This window comes from Triturus cristatus, chromosome 10 (genome assembly GCF_964204655.1).
Source record: "Triturus cristatus chromosome 10, aTriCri1.1, whole genome shotgun sequence".
Classification (NCBI taxonomy): Eukaryota; Metazoa; Chordata; class Amphibia; order Caudata; family Salamandridae; genus Triturus; species Triturus cristatus.
The window spans coordinates 1170215268-1170238950 of record NC_140593.1 but is presented as its reverse complement, the minus strand read 5'-3'; the positions used below and the strand labels follow the sequence as shown (position 1 = coordinate 1170238950).

At 40.8% G+C, this 23683-nt stretch overlaps 1 protein-coding gene across 1 annotated transcript in view; it reads left to right on the top strand.

The window, feature by feature from the left end:
- LOC146796880 (extracellular calcium-sensing receptor-like) overlaps positions 1 to 23418 on the top strand; it is a 115125-nt gene extending 91707 nt beyond the window's left edge. The window contains exons 3-7 of the mRNA XM_085631414.1: positions 44 to 880; positions 1144 to 1371; positions 12993 to 13116; positions 18004 to 18887; positions 23299 to 23418. Coding sequence (XP_085487540.1) covers positions 44 to 880; positions 1144 to 1371; positions 12993 to 13116; positions 18004 to 18887; positions 23299 to 23418 — 2193 coding nt within the window. The remainder of the gene's footprint in view (positions 1 to 43; positions 881 to 1143; positions 1372 to 12992; positions 13117 to 18003; positions 18888 to 23298) is intronic.
- Positions 23419 to 23683: the final 265 nt, after the last annotated feature.

Here is a 23683-nt window from a genome sequence, read left to right as displayed (position 1 = left end):
TTATGTTCAATTTGTGTTATTAAAATTGTTTCTTTCTCCTCAGATCAGCTATGTTGCAGCACTTCCAATTCTAAGTGACAAAGTCCAGTTCCCATCATTCCTACGGACAGTGACAAGTGCTACCTTCCATGTGGATGGCTTGATAGAGTTGTTGCTCCTCTTTGGATGGAAGTGGATTGGAATTTTGGTCTCAAATAATGACCATGGTCTCCAAGGCAGTCAGATGCTTAGAGAGGAGGCTGCAAAGAATGACATCTGCATTGAATTCTTTGAAACTCTGCCCACACAATCCAGCAGGGCATCCTTAGCCCATGCTATTGATATTGTGCAACGATCCACAGCTAGAGTGGTTGTGTGCTACACCTATGTGATAGATATAGCACCATTTCTAAAGGAGATATCTCTGAGATTGATCCCTGAAAAGCTATGGATTGGTATTCCAAGCTGGGTTCCATCAAAAGTGTTCTCATGGAGGGACATGTGGCTTATATTAAATGGCACACTGGGTCTGGCGGTGCACAGAGGAGACATCCCTGGCCTCAAAGAGTTCCTGTACAATATACACCCCTTCAAGGACACCAGGGATATCTTCATGACGACCTTTTGGGAGGAGGCCTTTAGTTGCAAATGGATGAACACAATTAATGGAACAAAATCTGGGGAAAAAGAAGACGAGCAGGTTCTATGCAGTGGGACAGAAAATCTTAAATCTCTTGATTCCTCAATGTTTGAAGTGAATGATTTCCGGTACCCTTTTTCAGCATACCAAGCAATCTATGCCTTGGCCCAGGCATTACATGATCTGCTTCATTGTAAAGCTCATGAAGGTCCCTTCACCAATGGTTCATGTGCAGATCCTAAAAAGTTTGAGTTGTGGCAGGTGAGGGGACCAATATGTTGTATACAGTTTTGCTTTTGTCCTAGAGATGCTATCTATGTGGTAGTGTGTCTAACCCCTTCCCCCAACCCATTCTCACAATCACTGTAGTCTGCCTTCCTATGGTAGAGTACCATGTTCTGAAGCATTACTCACTCTATAAGATATCTGTGGCCTCAACATTTCATTACAGATTCCAAGCAGTATAATGAATAGCCTTCCAAAGTTCATCCCTTTTGAAGTCCCTCAATATTGTTTGCTTGCAGATGTTGCATTATGTGAAGAATGCACGAACGTGGAGTTCTGCTGTCAGCGAGTTATATTTCGATGCATCTGGAGATTTCCGTTCATTCCTTGATTTGTTATATTGGCATATTACATCCAATGAAACCAAAAGCTTTGTGACATTGGGGACCTATGACGTCAGTGTTCCCAAACACCTACGACTGGTCATTGACAAGAATGTCAGCATATGGGGTGGAAAAGGGTCTCAGGTATGAACCATTTGGATAAACTTTATAGAAAAACAATACTTTCAACACATTTGTAGAAGGTAAGTCTGAAAAGACAATAGCTGCTCCAAAATTAAATGACTCAGTGTTATCATGTATTACCAAGCATTCCTTCCCCATCCTGAAGTTGGGAGTTGGTGAAGACTCCAACATTTTATCAAACAAGCAAACCAAACAAAACTAAATGAAGATGACCAAATTATCTGTATCTTGCCCTTTACAATGGTGGGGAGAGTCTTAGATTTACTCATAGTGTGTTCAGGACTAACACCTCTAAAACATTGCACATAATAAAACAAAGCAGCTATGGTCCGGAGCAGGTTTCTAGAAATAGTGAATATGTATTAACTAAAAAACACAAAGTATGTGGAACAATTAAACATTTAAAGAGTATGAGTATTGGCATTGTAATGACTTAGGGCAATGACAGTATATGTGAAATGTTTACAAAATCACACATCCATCCATGTGTTGCTGTGGGTCTTCTGTGCTGGACCAACTTGAAAAGGAAACATTTTACCTAAAGGGCAAAAAACCTAGCCTACCATTGGAAGTTGGACTGTTTGGCACCTCTATAGGTTAGCATTAGAATGAATTATCTCCAGTGATAACTTCTCAGTGTTCAATCCAGTTATATTTCCAGAAAGTTGACAGTTTTAGGATCTGCCCACCCATCTAGTGGTAAAACCTTACACACTCAATGGATAATCTGGGAAACCTCCTGTGTCGAGTTTAAAAGAGCTACCTTCCTAAAGTTTGGGTCTTGAAGATTTTGGCCCTCTCAAAGATGTATTCTACGGAAATGGCCTCCCACAAGCCAGCACTCGCAATGTGCAGAAGGTTCCACACTTAGGCGTTTCCTTTTGCTGGGTGCCTTATAACAAATCCTGACAACAACAGTTGGTCAGCATGTGCCAATGAGTTAAACTCCATTTAAAACCATAACAGATTTTGAAAATGCAGAAACAACCTCTATAACAGCAGTGCTTTTGAATCACTCTGTTCTTTTAGACACCAGAAGGACTAGTGGTTTGTGGTACCATTACCAGCAATATGTATTTCCTCACTGCAGACTGGGATGGTAGAACTACTTGGTTTCAGACAGCGGAACCTTAGCAGCCTCTGGTGCCAAAATCTTATAGCCTGAAACGTATCCACCATAGGGCTGCCGACTTATCATAATTTGAAAGCCCACTGTACGTAATGCATACCATGTGAGGTATGCAAATAATGTTTTAGACCCTGTGTTAGTCAAGGCTTTTAGGAGGTTTCAGCTATCTCTCTTCATTCATTTGCCTAGTTTGTGTCCTTCATGCTTTCCTTCTGCACACCACACCATACAGCATGTTGCAATTGGTCAGCCGTTGGATCCCTTCACTTCTGCACCAACAATAATCACCTTGAGTGGCTGGGGACTATTCTTATTTATTTACATGTTTATTTTCTTTCCTGCATGGACCGGGTAGGCCTCCAGGCTACCGGGCTGCGAATGCTGCTTGCTGTGCACCACATTCACACTGCAAGGGTGGTAACTCTTTTTGTAAAAAGTTTTATTCTCATTATGTTTTTTCAAATAAAAAATGTATTGTCTAAGCTAAAAAATGTGCATTTAAAAAGGCTGCTGAACATAAATGATACTACTTGAGAATAACCACCAATTTCAGAATTTATTCTCTGCTTTCTCCATCTTCCTTCTCTTCTTTCACTCCTCAGATATAGAGAATATTGTCATATCAAGGCTTTACCAAGATGTCCAGACAGTGCTCTGTCAATATATTCTTCTGTGTTGCTAGCTGCATTCTCATATATCCATCAATGCACATGGTCACCTTTATGCATATTTCTGTGAAACCTTTCTACAGAAGCAGTTAATACATTGGTCTGTGTGCCACATGCATGGGCACACAAGGGCACCTATTTGTATGCTTTTATAAGAATTTACAAAAACATTTTTAAAAAGCATGCATTAGCCATTTCAATATGAAGTCGGCCAAACACAGACCTATTGGCTTTGTCAGTGTTTATTTATATTTGCCACCCAGAGCTGCACTGCATCCAAGGAAGAGACTACATAGATTATTTAAAGAAGGACAACTACTAAGTATTGCATTACAAACAGCAGGAATCCCATCCTCTTTGTTCACACCTCCTCTTAAAACTGAAGAGAAAAATCCCCTCCAAGCGCATGATCAGGAATCCCATGGATCCAACTAGATACTAGAATAGAAGGAGGAAAGCAAAGAAGGAAGAAGTGAAGCAAGGAATGAAGGAAAACAGGAAGGAAATATGTAAGGAATATATTTACATAGTACACCAACACCTAACTGTCCATCTACAGGCTCTTAATATTGAATATATCATTTAAGAAAACTCATATACTTGAGGCTGTTAGGGGTGGCATCGTGAAAAACAAGTTGAAATAATCACAATAACGGGTACTTGTTCTCAGACATATTACAGTCAACCATTTTTTTCTCCCTGCTACTAATCACTGGGACCGACTATAGCCCACGTCTTCCCCTGAACGTGGTCCCACTATCCATGAGATGACCATGGCTATGCCCAGTTGTCGGCTTGGTATCTAACTGTGTGATGGGATACAATCCACATTTCACTGATGAGATCCAACAAAGCTGCAACTTGCCTGCAGTCACTTGTGTTTCATGGCAGGGGCAATTCATGTATCTGTGTGTCGTCTTTTGGCAGGTCTAGGACTAAGTTTTCATATGGCTGGTTCCTGTCTGTAAAGTGAGAAAAAACAATGGAATTATATATATGAAATATGAGCCAGAGTAATTGCCAGTAGCTCTGATTACTGCAAGTTGATTTCATGTTTGTTCTGAGTTTTGGTAACTGTTGATATGCAAGTAATAATTTAGTTGCTTGCAAATGATAGGTTTAAAATTGCCTGCATTTGTCAATGTTGTATACACAGGTGTTGCCTGACCTGGGGCAAATAGCACTGCTGAGCGTGCAGATATAACAGTTCAAGTGTGCCCTGTAGTGTTTCAGCTTCTGTGTCTGAACAGTAGCAAAATAAACCCTCAAGTGCCTTTCGATAGGGAGTTGGGCACTGCTTTTGTGATGCGCTATCAACTTAGCTGAAATGTATATAATGTATCTGGAAAAAACAGACTTTCATACTTCATTAAGCTGGAGAAAATGAGAAAACCATAATCACATAATTCCAAACAAAGGAACATAATTATGGTACTATTGTTGAAGGGTACAGTGCTTCAAACCCAAAGAGAACAATGTGTTGGGTGGCTGGCATACATGGATTTATAATCAATGGACTCTTTCCATCAGAGATTGCAGGTGGTAGTGAGGAGGGTAATTCTTCAGGAAAATAACATATTTATGTGATTAACCACTTGTATACTAGTTTAGGGAGTTGGGAGTTTAAAGAGTTTGAACTTACCGCATGCATATTCTCAATGGTTTGACTTGCAGGATACAAGAACAATTTGCAACTTTACGTTGTTTCTAACCAGTTTCTACTTAAGAGCAAACTTTATTTTTCACAGTTCTTCACAGTTAATGGTGCCACTTATCTTCGATTGAACCATACCAAGCTGACTAAAATCTGTTTCTTTGAAACTTTGTGGCTGTTGCTGTTTATGATTAATTTTTTTACATGGACTTCTTTTATCTGTTTTTCCTTCGCAAATGTACCCTTTCAGAAAAATGAAATAAAGTAAAAGCAAATGAAAATCATCGTTCTAAGATGATCCTTCCCACATAAGATTGTGAATTTAGAAGTTTGAGAGAACATGGCACTACTGTAAGATTCCTAGATCCCTATCTGTGTTACAATGTTAGAGGAAAGTAACAAATGCAGTTATTGTAAAAGCCAAAGGTGCATTTCCAACTCCCTAAACTGCCCATAGGGTATAGTTAAGTGGGTGAAACTTAACAAGTAAAAATCGGATAACCCAAGTGTCTACCTAAATACATGAGTTTCTAAATTTCTTCTGCAAAAATTTCATATTAATTTGAAGATCCATTTTATTTCAAGTCACCACCTCGCTTCCTATTTTCCAGTCACCAAAAGTTGAGGTGTAGCCATAATTTTCTCCATGGTCAATTTAACAGACAGAATTAAAGGATTAAAACTCACATTCTATGATGATGATGTAACTATTTGCTTTTTATGCTGCCTACTAAATAACTTGCTCATAAGAGAAAAAGACTAAATGTTTCCATATCCTATATCCTATTAAAAAAAAGAGCCATATGACTTTCATAATAAAAATCCCTATGACTATTTTCCGAACTGTGATAAAAATTTCAAGGGCATGCAAGACCCTCAATCAATGTGTGGACATACAGTTAAATAATCACATTGTTCAAAACAAACTTCTGGGCCTCTTATCAACACAGATTGCAAAGTGGTTGTATTAGAGAAACTGGAACCCTCAAAATCCTTTCGTATATTAATTGCATGTTAGATATTGGTGCTGCCTGCCTTCTTATCCTTTTAGAATTAGTAACAAGAATGATCTTCATAGTCTCCTACAGATCCTGGAGAATTATATATGAATAGGTGGTGAGGTCCTCAGTAGCTTTGACCTCTTCTTGACTATTCATTAAGACTTAGTCACATTAGGAAATTATGCATCCAAGCCACATTCATGGTCTGTGGTATTTCCCATGGCTTGAAACTGGCATCAATGGTGTACAATTTATAAATGAAATTGCTGATGCATTCCAATGGAGGAGACATAGTTAGCATTCCTCATTATGCAGATAAAAGTCATAAGTATTTAAACCCAATAGAAGATATTTCTACACTGTAAGACAGAATACTGAAGAATCAAGCATTGATGTCTGCTAACCCCCTTAAATGGAACTACGAGAAAACAAAATACATCCTTTATTTATTTAATTATTTTACTTATTTAAGGTTTTACATAGTGCTAGCTAGTCTCTGAGGTATCAGAGCGCTTTAGAGAGTCGGGAAAAATGCAATAATCAGTCACCGAGCATAAGACGAGCAATAATCATAGGTTCAAGTAAACATAACATATAAACAAGGTATGTATAGTTAGGCAGGGCAAGAGAAGCACACCACAATATATAAACAGAAAAAAAATGTGCCCATAAGGTTGGAATTGCTGAATTGAGGTCCATTCGAACATTTCGAGACCATGGAGAGAAAGTCATCAAGAACAATGGAGACAAACACAAAGAAGGAAAAACAGCCAACTGATTAACAGAGTTTGAACTGAACTAAATAATATACTAAATAACTTGCTCATGAGAGAAAAAGACTAAATGTTTCCATATCCTATATCCTATTAAAAAAAAGAGCCATATGACTTTCATAATAAAAATCCCTATGACTATTTTCCGAACTGTGATAAAAATTTCAAGGGCATGCAAGACCCTCAATCAATGTGTGGACATACAGTTAAATAATCACATTGTTCAAAACAAACTTCTGGGCCTCTTATCAACACAGATTGCAAAGTGGTTGTATTAGAGAAACTGGAACCCTCAAAATCCTTTCGTATATTAATTGCATGTTAGATATTGGTGCTGCCTGCCTTCTTATCCTTTTAGAATTAGTAACAAGAATGATCTTCATAGTCTCCTACAGATCCTGGAGAATTATATATGAATAGGTGGTGAGGTCCTCAGTAGCTTTGACCTCTTCTTGACTATTCATTAAGACTTAGTCACATTAGGAAATTATGCATCCAAGCCACATTCATGGTCTGTGGTATTTCCCATGGCTTGAAACTGGCATCAATGGTGTACAATTTATACATGAAATTGCTGATGCATTCCAATCTGAGGGGTTAAGGTGAGGTGAGTTTCCTGGTTCCCTGTGAGGATAGCATTCCGTAGTCAAGTTTGAAGAGGACCAGAGATTGCACAACTCATTTGAAATTGTCTGATGGAATAAATGGTTTAACATTTTTATGAGGTTTTTTTCGTGTGTAAAGCGCTCCTTTGGCTGAGTTTTTTATATGATCCTTCACTGACACATTTTTATCCAGGGCGAAGCCTAGGGATTTAGCTGAGTTGGATAGAGTAAGCGAGAAATTTAGGGCCTTCAGGTCACTTATCCAGTCTTGGATTGGAAGTTGGTTACTTTTGGGGGAGATCAGAATACTTCTGTTTTGATGGGGTTTCATTTAAGATGGTTAAACCAAGATGAGTCTTAGTGTTTGAAGTTGTGAGGAAAAATCTAATGGAACAGCTTGGGTATAATGTTATTGTCGATACTAGACAATAAACCAGAGTAGTGAGTATTCTTTCTAGGAGGGGAGATAAAATATTCAAAAGGCGTTTGGCGAATAATTATAGGGGCTGGGTGATAGCAGAATGCTGTTAATGTAAACATGTATTTACCATCTGCTCTGTATATGGGTCTACTTGTGGTGACTCTGATATTTTGGAATTTCTCAAAACTGAGCTAGCTTTATGACCAACTCAGATTCTCTTCTGTGGTGACCTGAATATTAATGGCATGGGTAGGCTCTGGAGTAGGAACACTGGTAATTATACTGGCTGGAAACATAAGGTTTTTAGGGCTCTCACATACCTGACATTAGACAATGGGCTAATCGATGTGTGGCCCCATTTAAAGCCTTTTGACCTTGGTAGCACCTGTTTTTCAGCCCCTCATAAAACTGTAGCTCATCTTGATTATTTCTTTCTTACACAGCAGTTGATAGCAAGATGTAATATTTTGAAAAATATCCCTGAGTCATGTAAGATCATAAGCCTTTGGTTTTTGAAGTTACATTTATGGATTTGTAAAGAGCAGAATATACTTGAACATTTGAAAGGGGCCTGTTGCAGGATCAGGGCCATATCATACACATGAAAAAAGGATTGGGGGAGTTCATGAGGATAAACGGACACAGCACTGTTAGTGGTATGGTCTGGGATATGTTTACGGCAGGGGTAAAAGGGAGACACTCAGTTTTAGTCTGCATCGTAAAAAGAAGGAAATTCAGCACCTAAAGTTATCTCAATCAATCAATCAATCAGTTTTTTTTTAAAGCACACTACTCACCCGTGAGGGTCTTAAGGCGCTGGGGAATGGGGGTCATCAGCTCTGTTTCAGTCAAATAGCCAGGTCTTCAGCACCTTCCTGAAGGTGTTCAGGGATGGGGCACATCTGATGTCAGCGGGGAGCTCGTTCCAGGTCTTGGTCGTGAAGAGAAGGATGTTCCCCCTGCTATGACTCTGCAGATGCGCAGGGTTTTGGTGAGGAGGAGGATGGAGTAGCAGAGGCTTAGTTTGGGTACGTGGAAGGTGATTCTGTTGTTGAGGTTTTGGGGTCCGCTGTTGTGTAGGCATTTGTCGGCATAGGTCAGTATCTTGAAGGTGATTCTTTTCTCGACGGAGAGCCAGTGGAGCTTGCGTAGGTGTTGGCTGATGTATTTGTGTCAGGGAACCCTGAGGACGAGTCTGGCGGCGGTGTTCTGTACTGTCTGGAGCTGGCGGAGTAGAGATTTGTTGATGCCTGCGTAAAGGGCGTTTCCATAGTCCAGCCTGCTGGTAACGAGTGAGTGGGTGACAGTCTTTCTTGTCTCCAGGGAGATCCATTCGAAGGCCTTGCGGAGGATGCGGAGGATGCGGAGGGCGTTTACCTGTCGGATCATGGAGAGGGAGGAGTCGAGTACAATGGCAAGGTTTTTGACGTGGTCCGTGGGAGTCGGGGGCTGCCGAGGGCAATGGGCCACCAGGTTTTGTCCTACGCCGATGGGGTGGTTCTGAGGACGAGTACTACTGTTTTATCCGAGTTGAGTTTAAGGCAGCTGTTGCTCATCCAGTCTGCGACGTCCTGCATACGTTCCTGGAAATTGAGTCTGGTTTTTTGTGGGGTCCTTGTTCAGGGAGAGGATGAGCTGGGTGTCGTCGGTGTAGAAGACTATGCTGAGGCCGTGTTGTTGGATGAGGGGGGAAATCTAGATGTTGAAGAGGGTTGGGCTGAGAGATGATCCCTGTGGGACTCCGCAGTTAATTTCCGTGGGTTCGGAGAGGAAGGGCAGCAGTCTGATCCTTTGGCTCCTGCATTGGCAGATAATAAGGAGGAACTTGTTGGTACTTTAGCTTGTGGGACATGCACAGATAATATATTGCTCAAGCTTGCTTTGGCAAGAGCCACAATAGGAGAAAACTCAACAGCTAGAGCAGCTGAAAAGTATCTTGCATGGCGTCAAGGTTGTCACAAGTATAACAAATAAATTGGGCATATGCTGGCAGTTTGGACCAGACTGAAAGCAGTTAGGGGTGAGATCATTGAGATAAAAATTCAGTGGGGTAACTTAGTAACCTTTTCCACGGGCATACAGGAAAATATTTGTAAGTATCATGAGAACTTATTCCGTGAAAATCATAACTCCGAGGAGAGCCTAATCAAAGATTATATAACTGTTATACACCCGGAGCAGTTCTCTCCAGAAGATGTTGAATTCTTAGATGCTCTGTTTTCAAAAGAAGAAATATACGGAGCACTCTGTGATCTTCCCTCCCAAAAGGCTGTGTGACCTGGTCAGATTCCTCTGGAATTTTAAAAGACACAAATGGGGGTTTGCCCCCAAGAGTCATGGGCTTGGACGCCATTATAATTTTTTGAAGAAGGGGAAGCCTTCAACTGAAGCTTGGTCTTATAGACCCAGAACGCTTATGAACAGCGATGCAAAGATAATTTGAACGGTATTAGCCTCCCCGATAAGCCTTATTATTAGTAAGGTGATTTCCTTCTGCAGCATGGTTTTCAGGCAGAGGTACAACTAACCACATACACAGAGTGGTAACACTGTTTGATGCAGCTGCAGTCACAGGAGATCCTATGGCGCTGATCCTGCTTGATGCCAAAAAGGCGCTTGATAGGGTCTCCTGGAACAACCTCTGGGCCACCCATGAGTGGTTCGGTATTGGTAAGGGTTTTGTAGATGCAATATGGGTAATGTATCAGGCCCCTTCTATTCGGCTTTGCCTTAATGGGGGCCTTACAGAACCACTTTTGATAAAAAGGGGGACAAGACAAGGCTACCCCTGTTCCCCTCTTCTGTTTGCATGTTAAATAGATCCCATGATTCGGAGAATCGAGGCCAATAGGAGTATTAAACCTGTGTGTTTTCAAAGGCGCAATACCAAAATTCTGGGGTTCTGGAACAAATTATGTTTGGGGTGAAGAATGGTGTGGTATGTTACATATTATCTATCAGATGTTAGCCTAGCACTTCTGGCTGTTAAAGCTACCTTCAACTTCACTTCAGGCCTCTCTCTGGGCCTGTGTGCCATTGGTTGCTTTTGTCAAGTCCTCCAGGTCGTAGACTTCCTGACATCATATTAAATCAGCTCAGTTTATTCCCACTTGTGACTAATGGCCAAACCAAAGGATACTTCAAAGTGTCCATACTGCGTTTACTCTGCTACACTCTTTTTTCTTCTAATGCATCTCCTGTGCATCACCTTACTCATTGGACCCTCAAACATTGCCTCAACCATTATTCTTATTATAAAAATACATGAATAATGCATTGCTGCTAATACTAATCCTAGCCTTTTGAAACACAAAGGGGGACTGAAGAGGACAGCATGAAGACCTGCCATAAAGACAAGGGCAAGGTACACTTGTGGTGCAGACAATGTTGATGCTGCAAGTGGCATGCTGACAAGCCAGGCATAGGAGGGACAAAATGCTCCTTCAATACTCACATCCTAGTTTTCACATCAGAGGCTGTCCTACAGCAGCAGAAGGCAGCATTACAAGTGCATTCAAGACTCATATGCTCTGCCACTACTCTCCTATTACGTAAAATGCTAACTTTTCTATGCATTTATATCACTACAAGAGATAGAGCACTCCAATAGTGCTCTTTAACATCTGGTAATATATGTGTAGAGTGGTCCTTCATTTTCCACACTTTCTTTGATTGAGGTTATTGCTGTACATATTTATGTAGTTTTCAACTTAGCCTATAATTGTTATTTCTCTTTAATAGTATCTTATTTGTGGTAATATCACATCGGATCAATTAAATATGTAGCCGGGTGCACATTTTTCCAGTACTAATTCACATTTTTAGACTGCTGAAATCCATCACTAAGAGAACCACCGCTCGTCCTGTTGAAGGGATTCTGCTCTTTAAAAAGAAATATGCTTGTAACCATAGAACATCAGTATGTAGGGACTAAGTCACCATACCACCTCAGTATCTATGAGTCCATGTCCTGCTAGCTATAGTGCCTCACTTGCCCTCCTAACCTTACCAAAGAAACAAGTGACCTGGCACCCCAGAATACAACACTCTAGACCATGGGTACTCACAAATATTCATCCAGGGGCCTCAAAGTACAGTCTGTGGTGTGACCAAGGGCCGCATTGATGCGTTCAGGGTGGTGGTAGTGGGTCTGGGTGGTTCAGGGACTTTGTAAGGAGGTCACTTTTTTTAAAATAAACGTGCAAGCATTTATTTGCAGGTTAATAAATGCCTACCTGCCTGTTTATTTAACATTTGGTTCTGAATATTAGTGCTCAGAAACTGTGCTGCTGTTCACTAAAGGGGGCGCATGTAAAGGTTAAGAGGGCCGCAAGTGGCCCCCGGGTCATACTTTGAGTAGCAGTGCTGTAGACCATCTCAGGGATCGCGGTAACAGGACACACCCTTTTGCTCACTTTCTCGTACTTGTCCACAATAAGATATACAAGAGACACAAAGAAAGTTTAGAATATTTATTAAACTATTGTGCTCTGAAATGAAGTATATGCCACAATTAGAAGACAAACGCATTCTAAAAATACCGTTAGCATGGTTAATAAACCATATACAATGAAATGCCCTGTCATGTTATAGTACAGAGTAGTCTAAACCCTCCCTCCCCTGCTGCAGAAGCTAAATATTTATATATCAAAGATCTCTGGCAGGGGCGTAACACAGGCCCCCGTAGCCCCTGCAGTGCGGTGAGGCCCTCGAGCTGCAGGGGGCCCCTCAGCACAGTACTCTTGTCCGAGAGCTCCTGATAAAATCTGGAGCGGGCCCCCCAATGCACCTTGTAGGGGGCCCCCCTCAAATTTAGTTAGACCACTGATCTCTAGCATTAGTGGAGGACCCCGCACCTTAGCATACACAGATGAACATTCTACATCTCAGCAGACACAGTGTTCTTGTCTCAGAACTCTTGTTGCATGTGTTGTTTTTTGGCTCCTGTGTTTATCTTTATGACAAGACGTGTGCACATAAACAACAGCTGCATTTTTGTGTTATGTCTTGGTGCTAGTGCCTGGGCAGAAAGAATAACAAGGGACATTGTTGTTTGACTTTGTCTGAGGTGTTCATACAGCATCCCACGAAAAGAACATAACTCAAATACATATGCTAGTTCCTTGTGAAAGTACAATGTGGCACAAAGCAAGCATGTGTATAAAGTAGCATGTGCAAAAGAGAATGAGGCCTACAACTTGCACAGCTAGGCCAACATAGGGAAAACCACAATGGGCCATGCAGAAAATACAGAACATTCTCATAACGGGATCCAGAACAGTTTCAAGTCACGCATATATTCAAATACAATGCTTAAAGATAGGAAAGAGGCTTGATTTGGAAATGATTAACCATCTGTCATTATTCCAGATCCCTCAGTCAGTCTGCAGTGAAAGTTGTGATCCAGGATACCGGAAGTCTGCCATTACAGGACGTCCAAAGTGCTGCTTCTCCTGTGTGCCCTGTCCTGATGGGAGCTTCACCAACCAAACAGGTGGGTTCACTAAGTTCCTATAGTAAAGATATGTTATTCAGTGCACAGCTCAACCTCAGCAGACAAGGACCACTTGCACCTAGAATTCAGCCTAAACTGGTAGGGAGTGCCTCTCTGTGAAAGGAATGAAAATGATCAGTGGGTATGTATGATGAAGTAGGCATCTAAGAGATACCCTAGGTAGGAAACAAGAGCAGTTGTGAAACTGTTCAACTGGATGGCAACAATTAAATAGAACACATATAGGCTCACTGAAAAGTCACTTGATTATTCTGCACACATCTCAAATAGCGTTCGAAAATATTTTCAGAAAACTATATTAGAAAATTGTCACAAAATGAACACTTGGGCCCAGATTCTCAAAGGTTTAGCATTGAGTTAGTGTTACTTTTTCAACTCAAACTGACACTAAACCTGGTTTCTGCATTAGTTTGTACATAAAAGTAATGCAAAGCAGTGCAAAATGCTGCTTTGTATTACTTTGCATCAAGAGGTTGATACATGGGTGGTACATGGGCGTTTCCATGCTACCACCCATGCTTTTTGATGCTAAAACCTATTCACTTACATTGGTACAAAGGGTCAAGTGCCAAAAATTAACACAGCTGAAAAGCAGGCGTTAAATGAAGAAATGTTTTCATTTCTCTGAGCTTTTCCAACTTTGCATGCATACTGCACTGTACAGCACAGACACAGATTAGGAAAAAGTTTTAAACTTGACTAGGCTCAGTATTTTGTGCAGGAAGGGTACCTTTCCTGTACAAAACCTATGCTAGACGTGGGCACACACACTATCACTATGGCACTAAGGTGTGTACCTGTAGAACGACAGCACAAATCATCACTAGCGCTAGGGAGAGGGGAAGAGAGTGACATATCTCAGTGAATATGGTGGTCTCCTGCTCTCTCACTGTCACAGAAGAAAGCCCAGCCTCTTTGGGTGCTGTGCTGCATTGTCTGGCAGCTTTCAGAATCTAGGGCTTAGTTTCTGTACTTGACCCTTAGATTTCAGTTCTGATTCTACACACAAAATCTTGTTACGTCTTAGGTTTCTTAGGAGAAGAAACCATTCTTGCTGACAAATAATTATTCTCATTGTGGGTATAAAATTGCATTTCACGTTCTAAGTGTAAGTGGGCCCTGTCCTGAAACAATCTCTCATTCCGTCCTTATGAGTTATGTTATATCACCTGTAGTGGAGATCGTTGCCTGTCAAAAACCTGAAATTCAATTAGATGTCGAGGAACTGCTAGTCAGATACTTTTCTCAGCAGGTCCCCTTTAGCAAAGGGTTTTCATAATTTTCTGAACTTTTTAGCACTCACATAATTATTGGGGTGCACTTCCAAGTCCCCCAGGACCTGAGTGGGGCACTTAGAGGCTCAGAGGGTATCAGGCAGAAGTCACCATCAATGTTGAGTTTAAGTTCCAGTTGCTACTGGTTAGCTTGTATTTGCTGGGAAAAGTCCACTTGTAGCTTGCTGAGTCCATGTTGCCACACTGGAGAACAACCAATTGATCCTTGAAGTCTACATCTCTGTCCTGAGTACATGGGTGAGCAGGTCAACTCCTTCAGGGCCCCTCTTAGGTGACAGACAGAAGGTCCAATCCTCTTCTGTTCTTCTACAGATCCAGAAAGAGTTCTGAGGAGATGCCTTGGATTAAAACCTTTGTACCTGGCAACGGCTAGTTGGTGGGAGTGACACCTGTGTACTCCCTAACCAACCGGGTAAAGCGTACTGGGGTGAACATACTGTATTTTTCAGTAATTTGCTTTAGCACAAGCAGACCTATAGTGCCATGTGCTAAGGCAGTGGCAAGATGTGAGAAACGTCTGCCACACTCAACTTGGACAGATATAAAGGACATCAAATCAATTTAACCAATGACACTAGATAGTTCAATAAAGACAAATCTTTGCACAAGTCTTAAAATGTTTAGTAACAAAAGAAAAATATATGTGAGGCCCAGATTCAGTTTGACAGAGAGTCACCCTGAAGAAAAAGCAGGCACAAATATTTTACAAACAGGCTTTAAGTCACGCTGCCCCTACTAAGGGAATATTGTAGGTGCAAGGGTTTGATGTCACGAGAAATGGAGAGATGGTCTTTAAACATTTAAAGGACATAAAGTTTTGCTCAAACAAGGTATTAACATGATATCATATCAAGAAACACTTATTATGGCCATGGATGAATTAAGGATGACAGTTGACAGTGATTGGTCTGCATTGTTGGTATTACTAGATCTATCGAGCTGCATTTGACACTGTCAACCATAAAACTAATCCTTAGATTGGAAGAAATGAAAGTAGAAGGTACTTTTTTGGAGTACATTAAATCCTATCTATCAGGCAGATATCAAGCAATCTCACTCCCCTCATTCCTCTCCGAGTCAAAGGAAATTAGACATAGAGTACCCGAGGGATCAGCTCTTTATTGCATATTTACACCCTCTCTTCACTTTGATTAAATCCTATGACATTTCTTGTTTTAACTATGCAGACACCACACAGCTAATTCTGTATCTAGATAACAACGGCCAAAGCCACATTGAAGGACTGCACGTATGTTTAAACGAAATGGCGAAATGGCTAAGGAGAAACTCACTGAAGTTTAATGAAAACAAAACTGAACTCCTGTGTTGTGCCCCCTCTAACATACCTTACTCCAGTGTAATTTCTGGCCCTGGAGTAGCTCTAAAATTCTGAAGACTCTTCAGGAGGTACAAAATCTGGGAGTAATGATGAATGAACACTTTTCTATGGAGAATCATTTTAATAAAACTTCAGCTACCTGTTTTGGTCTACTGAGGAATCTAAAGAAAATTGTTACAGTGCTACTACAGCCACCAGGAGGCTAGTGATACAAGGCACAGCTTTATTTTGAGTGCCCTGCTAATTCCAGACTAACTAATCAGGAGACTAAGGAGGATACAAATTCTGGCAGCTAAGCTTGCCTTGAATCAATCAGGTTTCAGCCTCGAGCACCTTGAGGTCCATATCTGTAAAGCCTTATGTATAGTCTATAAAGTTGTCAACAGTTCAGGTCCTTTGTTACTACAAGGAAAATTCAGGCCTTATAAGCCTACAAGGTGTTTACAATCATCATTGTCTAACCTGGTATGTGTGCCAAGTTTCAGGAAAGTAAGGTCAGGTGGAAGATCCTTTCAGTTCAAGGTGGCTCAGTTAAGGAACAAACTGCCAGCACCTTGTAGAGCCAAGGGAAATCTGCTCAGTTTAGGAAGAGTCTAAAAACCTGCCTCTTTTCAAAATAAGAGGCATAAGGATGTGACATCAAGGATAACTGCGGCAAATTTAAGAGGTCTTGTTATGTTTCAGGCTATATGTGAGTACCATGATATCTGCAAGGTGAATAACGTGCTTTATAAATGCTGGTTAATAATAATTAATAATAATGTGAAAGAGAAGTTCTAATCATCATAAATGATCACATCCGCTCTAGCACAAATAACATGAGCTAGAAGCATGGCTGAGGTGGGTACAGTTACAAATCATTAAATAAGTTTCATATTTTCATACTCAGTTACATTTTAATCTGAGTGGCAATTCTCCCCAATGTAACTTTATTCTTATTATCTGTTATAGATGCTCCAAGTGTAATTCCATCAAGGTTCTTGAAACCCAGCATGTTGACCTTTATGGTTTAGTTTGCTCTGGATTACCTCCACACTATACTCACTGGCTAGCTGAAGTTGTCACTGATTTACCTAAACTGTAACACCTCACACTTTGATGTACTGTTGTCGGGCTATTTCCCCTGATGTATTCAAGGGAAAACAAAGCAATTTTAAAGCTGACAATTCAGGTATTCAGTTCGGGCCAGGACTCTGGGTACTTGCTTTGCAACAGAAAGTTTGTGTTCCAAGCCTTCTTGAGTGCCTGGGTAGGCAGGTCAATCAGTCAAGGCCTAGCTAAGATGAATAAATGTGATGTCATGAGCTTTGATAGTAGACAACATATTTTCAAGATCAATAAATAATCATGAATGTTGCAATGTAAGTGAACAAATAGAATAAAGAAATTCAGAATCTTTCGGTCCAATCATGGCAAATCTCTAATCATGGTTTATGGTTTTTAACTATCAACAAACAAAAATCAGCGGGGACAGATGTCAGTGCCCAAAGGGCCAAATCACTATCTAGCCAAATGCATAAAATGAGGAAAACAAGCGAGCTGTTTAGGGCTGCTGGGATCTGAGCAATGTATATAACTTAATGATAATTGCACTATGTTAATAACAACATCTGGTACTTGTCAGTGCATGAATGCCAGGTCCGCAGGAGTTGTGGCCTGCATTAGGTACCGCCTACTAGAATGCTGGGAAGATCGTTCAGGTAGACTCTACACGTTAGCTTCACTGCTGAGAAAGTTGCTTTCAAGAGTAACAAAAGCACCTTTATTGGGATTTGGACTGATTATTTTTCTCATGTAGGGCAACCCTACTTCTGCTATTCAGGTGAAAACAATGGCAAAAGCCTCCTGTTTCATAATTCACCCAGGAATTTCACCTACCTCTACTTCTACTTAGAAGCACGTGATCTGCAATTTGGGTGTCCCACTAGGATTAGGCCCACCTCTTAAATGTGGCATACCAAGAAACATCTAGTGGACCCTGAATGACAAAGAAAAAAAGGCAAATATTTAGTCACTTTTGTCTTTACAACTAACATTTAATCAAAAGCATCATAAAAGATTGAGCCTGAAAGTACAACATCATAAGATGTACAGTTTGCACAAACACTTGACATGTCTTTTCCCATGGAAGCTGATTTTTCTGAAACAAAATGAGTGCATATCTATGCTTCTTCATCTGAATATCTAATACAATATTTTAGTTCCAAAGGTTGCCATCTGTTTTTATTTCAGATTCCTTAGACTGCATAAAATGCCCGATTGACCACTGGTCAAGCACAGAAAAAGACAGATGCATTGCAAAGAAAATTGACTTCTTGTCCTATAAGGACCCACTGGGATTCATCCTGGCTTTAATTTCCATTTTCCTGTTCTTTAATGCTGCTGGCATCTTGACTACTTTCATATCTTATCGGCAGACTCCAGTTGTACGGGCTAACAACCTCCACCTCAGTTATATTCTTCTCTTTGCCCTCATGATGTGCTTCCTCTGTTCCTTGATCTTCATTGGCCAGCCAAGTAGAGGGACTTGCATGATTCGTCAGGTTATCTTCAGCATATCCTTCTCGCTTGCTGTTTCCTGTGTGATGGCTAAAACAGTCATGGTCGTCATCGCCTTTAGAGCCACTAAGCCCAACAGCAAGTTAAGAAGGTGGATTGGCTCAAGATTGTCCTACATCAATGTCCTGGTCTGTACCTTCATAGAGGTTACTATTGGAGTCATCTGGTTGGGAACTTCACCAGGATTCCCAGAACTTACCAATAGTACGGACAACTGGAAGATTACTGCACAATGTAACGAGGGCTCCATCCTGATGTTTTGCTGCATGTTGGTGTTCATGGGAATCTTGGCATGTGTAAGCTTTGGAATTGCTTTTTTAGCTCGAAATTTGCCAGACAGCTTTAACGAAGCCAGGTTCATCACCTTTAGCATGCTGGTATTTGTCAGTGTCTGGATTTCTTTCATCCCAGCTTATCTCAGCACAAAAGGAAAATACCTTGTTGCAGTTGAGATTTTTGCAATCTTGTCCTCTGGTGCAGGCCTCATGTACTGTATTTTTGCACCAAAGATTTACATTATCTTTCTCAGACCAGAGATGAATACTAAGGAAGTTTTGGTAAAAAAAGCAACAACTTCCATGCGTACTGGATAAGAGCATTAATGGAATAAACTGGAAAGTTTGCTTCTAGATTAAATTGCACAGACTAAATCAAAGCTTTCTGAGGATATACGACATGTGATAATTCCTTACCTTGGTATGGCCTATGTACACAAATGTTTTCTCAACAGACTTGTGTGTAAAAATTGATGTACAATATCTATCATGCTTCAAGCTGATCTCATTTATCTATTAAAATCCAACTAAGATGACCATTTCCTGGCTAGAGGCATTAGCTATTTAAATTTAACTCAAAGGATCTGAAAGGAGCACTCTTTTGACATACTGTCTGACTGAGATGGATATATTTGTGCATTTGCAGCTAAGCTGATTTTCTGGATTAAGTAATGAGGACAAAATGCTGATGCTCGAGGCAGAGGGTAGTGTCTGGTTTGAATAGGTATATCCTTGGCCTCATTTACAATATTTTTGTGTAGGGCAGCACCACAAGCCTTCCTGCTTTATGGGTGACTGTGTGCAGGAAGGGACACTTACCTGCGCAAAAACAATGGAGGCGATGTCCTCTTTTTATGTGTGCTTCTGAATGCAGCACACATAGAAAGAGGAAAAAACGAGGAGATATAATGTTATTTCTCTTCTTTGTGCCTCCCCTATGCCACCCCTGGAGAGGCGTAGGCTTTTGACGCATTCCCAGGATTTTGTAAATCTGGGAATTTGTCAAATGCCATGGTTGTTACATTGGAACGCCCATGGAATGCCTCCCTATCACCGGGTGAAGCAATGCAGCGAATTGTGCTGTGTTGCCTCAGTCCATATCTACAAGGCCATGAAAAGGCAAGCAGGGTAGCTTGCATTATAACACATTTAACCTTTCATCAACAAACCTGAAGTAGGACTGTCATTGACAGACCACTTCCAGGAATGTCACCCCCATCATAAAACATTCAAATTCTTCGAACTGGAACATATTAAACCACAATCCAGACAGGAAAACCGTGAACTACACATGAGAGGATGAGAGAGCGAACTCAACATACGCATGGACACTGCAAATTTGGGACTCAATAGGGATGCAGTAATGCACTATTGGCTGTGCAAATGACTTGTTCCTCAACATAGTCTACTTATGACATAGTTATGACTAACTCGACTGTATCTCTGTCTCTTTGTACAAATCCGCTGGCTGCTCTTCCCTTTCCTGTGCCTGACCTCCTTGTTTTACTATCTTCCGTTTACTCCAGTATTTTTGCCCTTTTCCCTCCTAATACAGCCTTTTCAACCCACATCCCTCCTTCCCTGTTTAATTACAGATTACTAACCCGCGTCCAATGTGAAAATCCTCTGATAGCTTTATTGTTTACCCATTACAAGGTAAGTATATGTACCATGTAACCTCAGATGACGATTCTCTACATCTACCGTTCTTTCATTAGTTAATTTTGATGTCTCCTCATAGTATTGTACTTTGTTTTCTTGCATGTACCTCTTCTTCTTCTACTATTTCCTACTAAGACTGCTCCCAGCAAGGTTTCCCCATAATACTCTATCATAATTATCGCCCGACCCCTGGTTCCCCATCACCAATTTTTTTTTTTCTTGCCTATCTGCTCTTACTTGTCAAGACTGTTTCTAGTGTTATCCTGACGTGACCCTGACTCAAGTCTTTAGATCACCTCATTCGCAATTTGATTTTCCTTGTGCCTTACTGGCTTACATGAGCTGAATTACTTACTTTTTAATCACATTTCTTTTATTTTTCGTAAACAGCACCTTGTCTTATCGCAATTTGTATTTTTCCTGTGACCTTTACTTCCATTACTTTTTGCTGTCATTTAACTTTTTTCAGATCACACTGTTAGTTTCAGTACACTAAACTTTTTCCCGTTACTATCGGGCTCACATTTTCCTATCATGATGCTCAGATATGCCTGCCACAGTATAAATAACAAGGGGACCCGATCGGTTAGCTTTGGACCTCGGGTGATTACTTATTTTTAAAGAACAAAGGTCCTTAGCTTATTGATAGATAATGAAAACATTTCAACATAGACTTCAATAAGAGCTATGGACATTCTTCCAATGTCCAGCCGGACAGAGGAACATTTATTTAGAACGATACAAAAGGAATTAAACAAGGTGAAGGCCACGAAAAAAGAAACACGGGCACAATCCTGTACCGAGCTTTAGAAGAAGTGAAATGAGAAGAAAGCAAAAATAACAGGCAAAAACTTTTTCGTGGTTTTCACCTTGTTTAATTCCTTTTGTATCGTTCTAAATAAATGTTCCTCTGTCCGGCTGGACATTGGAAGAATGTCCATAGCTCTTATTGAAATCTATGTTGAAATGTTTTCATTATCTATCAATAAGCTAAGGACCTTTGTTCTTTAGAAAAATAAAAAAATAAAACAGATATGCCTGCCGTCATTAACGTGAACTGCCTTCTGTGTCATTCTACTACAGTTGGCACTCAATTTATCTAGAAATTCCCCATTACTATCGGGCATACGGCTCCCTGCCGTTACGCTCTAGACTCCTGCCATTAGTCACGTGACATGATACTCGTGTCACGTAAAGTAAGTTCACTTTCTTGCTCTCAGAATCCGCTGTGACTATCAGTTTTACGGCTCCCTGATGTAATGATTGGGAATGCCTTTCAACCTCCAAGTCTACTAACTATAAGTAGATACTCAAGAAGCGGGCGCCTGAAATCTTCTAACCGCAGAGACCTTTTCGCTTCCATACATTCTTTTAGATGGTGTGTTTTGTTACGGACGTTATCATCGTTTATTTTGTAAGCAGCTCTTTTCTGTGTACCTGTACCCTCTCCTCTTAATCACCTTGACTCACCATCTCTTCCCCCCTTCCTGTCAGCTCTGATAGCTTCACATGAAGGTCGTATGATATCTTGGAGTTGGTTCGATGAAAAGAAGGGGTCCACCTCTTGATCGTCTCAATTCTGTATGCTCTTATAGCACAGAATGTTGATCTTATCAAACAAGAGAAGGAAAGGATAGGGACAGCAGGGAGGGAGACCCGTGGAGAGAACATACCATTAGAACAAGCTAGACATAAAGCGCATATCAAATATGTATATATATCTAGCTATTCTATACTTTTAAACAGTACCTGTAAAAGAAAATAACAACGCTGCGTCTTCCTAGCAACTCTATAAAGATAGTGGATCTCTTGTCTTGAGTCCAATAAACCAAACGCTGTGCCGTGTTTATGAATAAAACAAAGAGGAAGGTAAGTACTAGAATAGACTGTTCTGTAATGAATAATTTTATACCAACGATGTCCAAATTACCCACCCTTTCATGTGCTTGATATGGCTTCACAGGGGTTTCCATACAAAATCCTAATTCCCCTGTTACTACAAGGCAATGAAAACATAGGAAATCAATGAAGGCATGTTTTGAAAACAGAATACCACCGGCAATATGAAGCAGCAGAAATAATAGAGCCAGAAATTTCAGATATTGAGTAAGTAGCGATAAAATGATGTAGACACAATGGTCGGCTATTGCTGTGTGATGCCGCCTTTTGTCAATGACCCAAATAGCAAAGTGAATTTTAGTAAAGGGACTCAAACTTTCAAAGGCCATTTCTCAACACGGCTTTGCCATTTGTAATCCCAGATCCACACGGCTGCGGCGTGTGTATGAATGCCCCAAAACAAAGCCCTAGCACGCTGTTTCCTTCACGGCTGACGGAATCATACCCAAACAAAATGTAATAGAATGCTGTTTACATCACGGGTTGCAAGTTTAGTGCAGAGTATATATGCAGGAACTCGGACTATATTCCTTGCAGCCGCATGAGCTGCACAATGACAAGAACACAGACTCCAGTATGCCAAGAACTAGAAACGAACCTTCAGTGGTAAATATATATTACCCCGAAACACCAAAATGTCATGTGTCACTGGTGCAGAGCACCCTTATCACACCGTCAAGGATTTGAACCCAAAGGAAACGTCCATCTTCAATCAGGAAGCGGGGGGAATAACCAGCATCGATCCTCTGCCCGGGCATCCCTGTAATCCCACCCTGCCGCCGGAAACACGTCATCTCCTGTGCCGGAGGTGGTGCACTGCCTGATGGGAACTGTAGTTCAGGTAATCAATCGATCTGGATTCAGGAACAATCTTGATGATGTTCTCCATGGAGCCTCCATATAACAGTACATCCCTCCGAAGAGGAATATTGTCAGGGTTTAGGTTTAGTGGGATTCAACGTTTGGAACCTTTTCACCAGCTTCGCCGCATGAACACCGGTTGCTGGTTCCCATGAGTTTTCTTCAGGTCCATAGCCGTTCCATGAGACTAGATACAATGCTCTGTTCCCTCTTTTCTTTGAATCTATTATAGCCTGTACCTCATATTCCTGTTCTTGATTTACCCTTACAGGAGCTGTGGGCTTCCACTCAGGAGTATAAGCAGGCTTTACCAAAGAAACATGAAACACAGGATGTATCCGCATATGTTTGGGCAATGCAAGTTTCACAGCACCAGGGTTTACCAATTTGATGATTTTGTAAGGTCCGATATATCGCGGATTGAAAAAATATTTTTTTTGAAGCGTATAGATTTCTTGTTGACAGACAAACCCCATCTCCTACCTTATACTGAGGTTCAGGTCTTCGATCTTTATCAGCCCGCTCTTTATACCTGACCTTAGCTTTTTTGATACTGTCTTGTGTGATTTTAAATATCTCTTGTATGTGTTTCACCCTTGTCTGTACTTCCGGTACCCGTTGTCCTCCTCCTGGATGTAACAACGGTAGGAAACGAG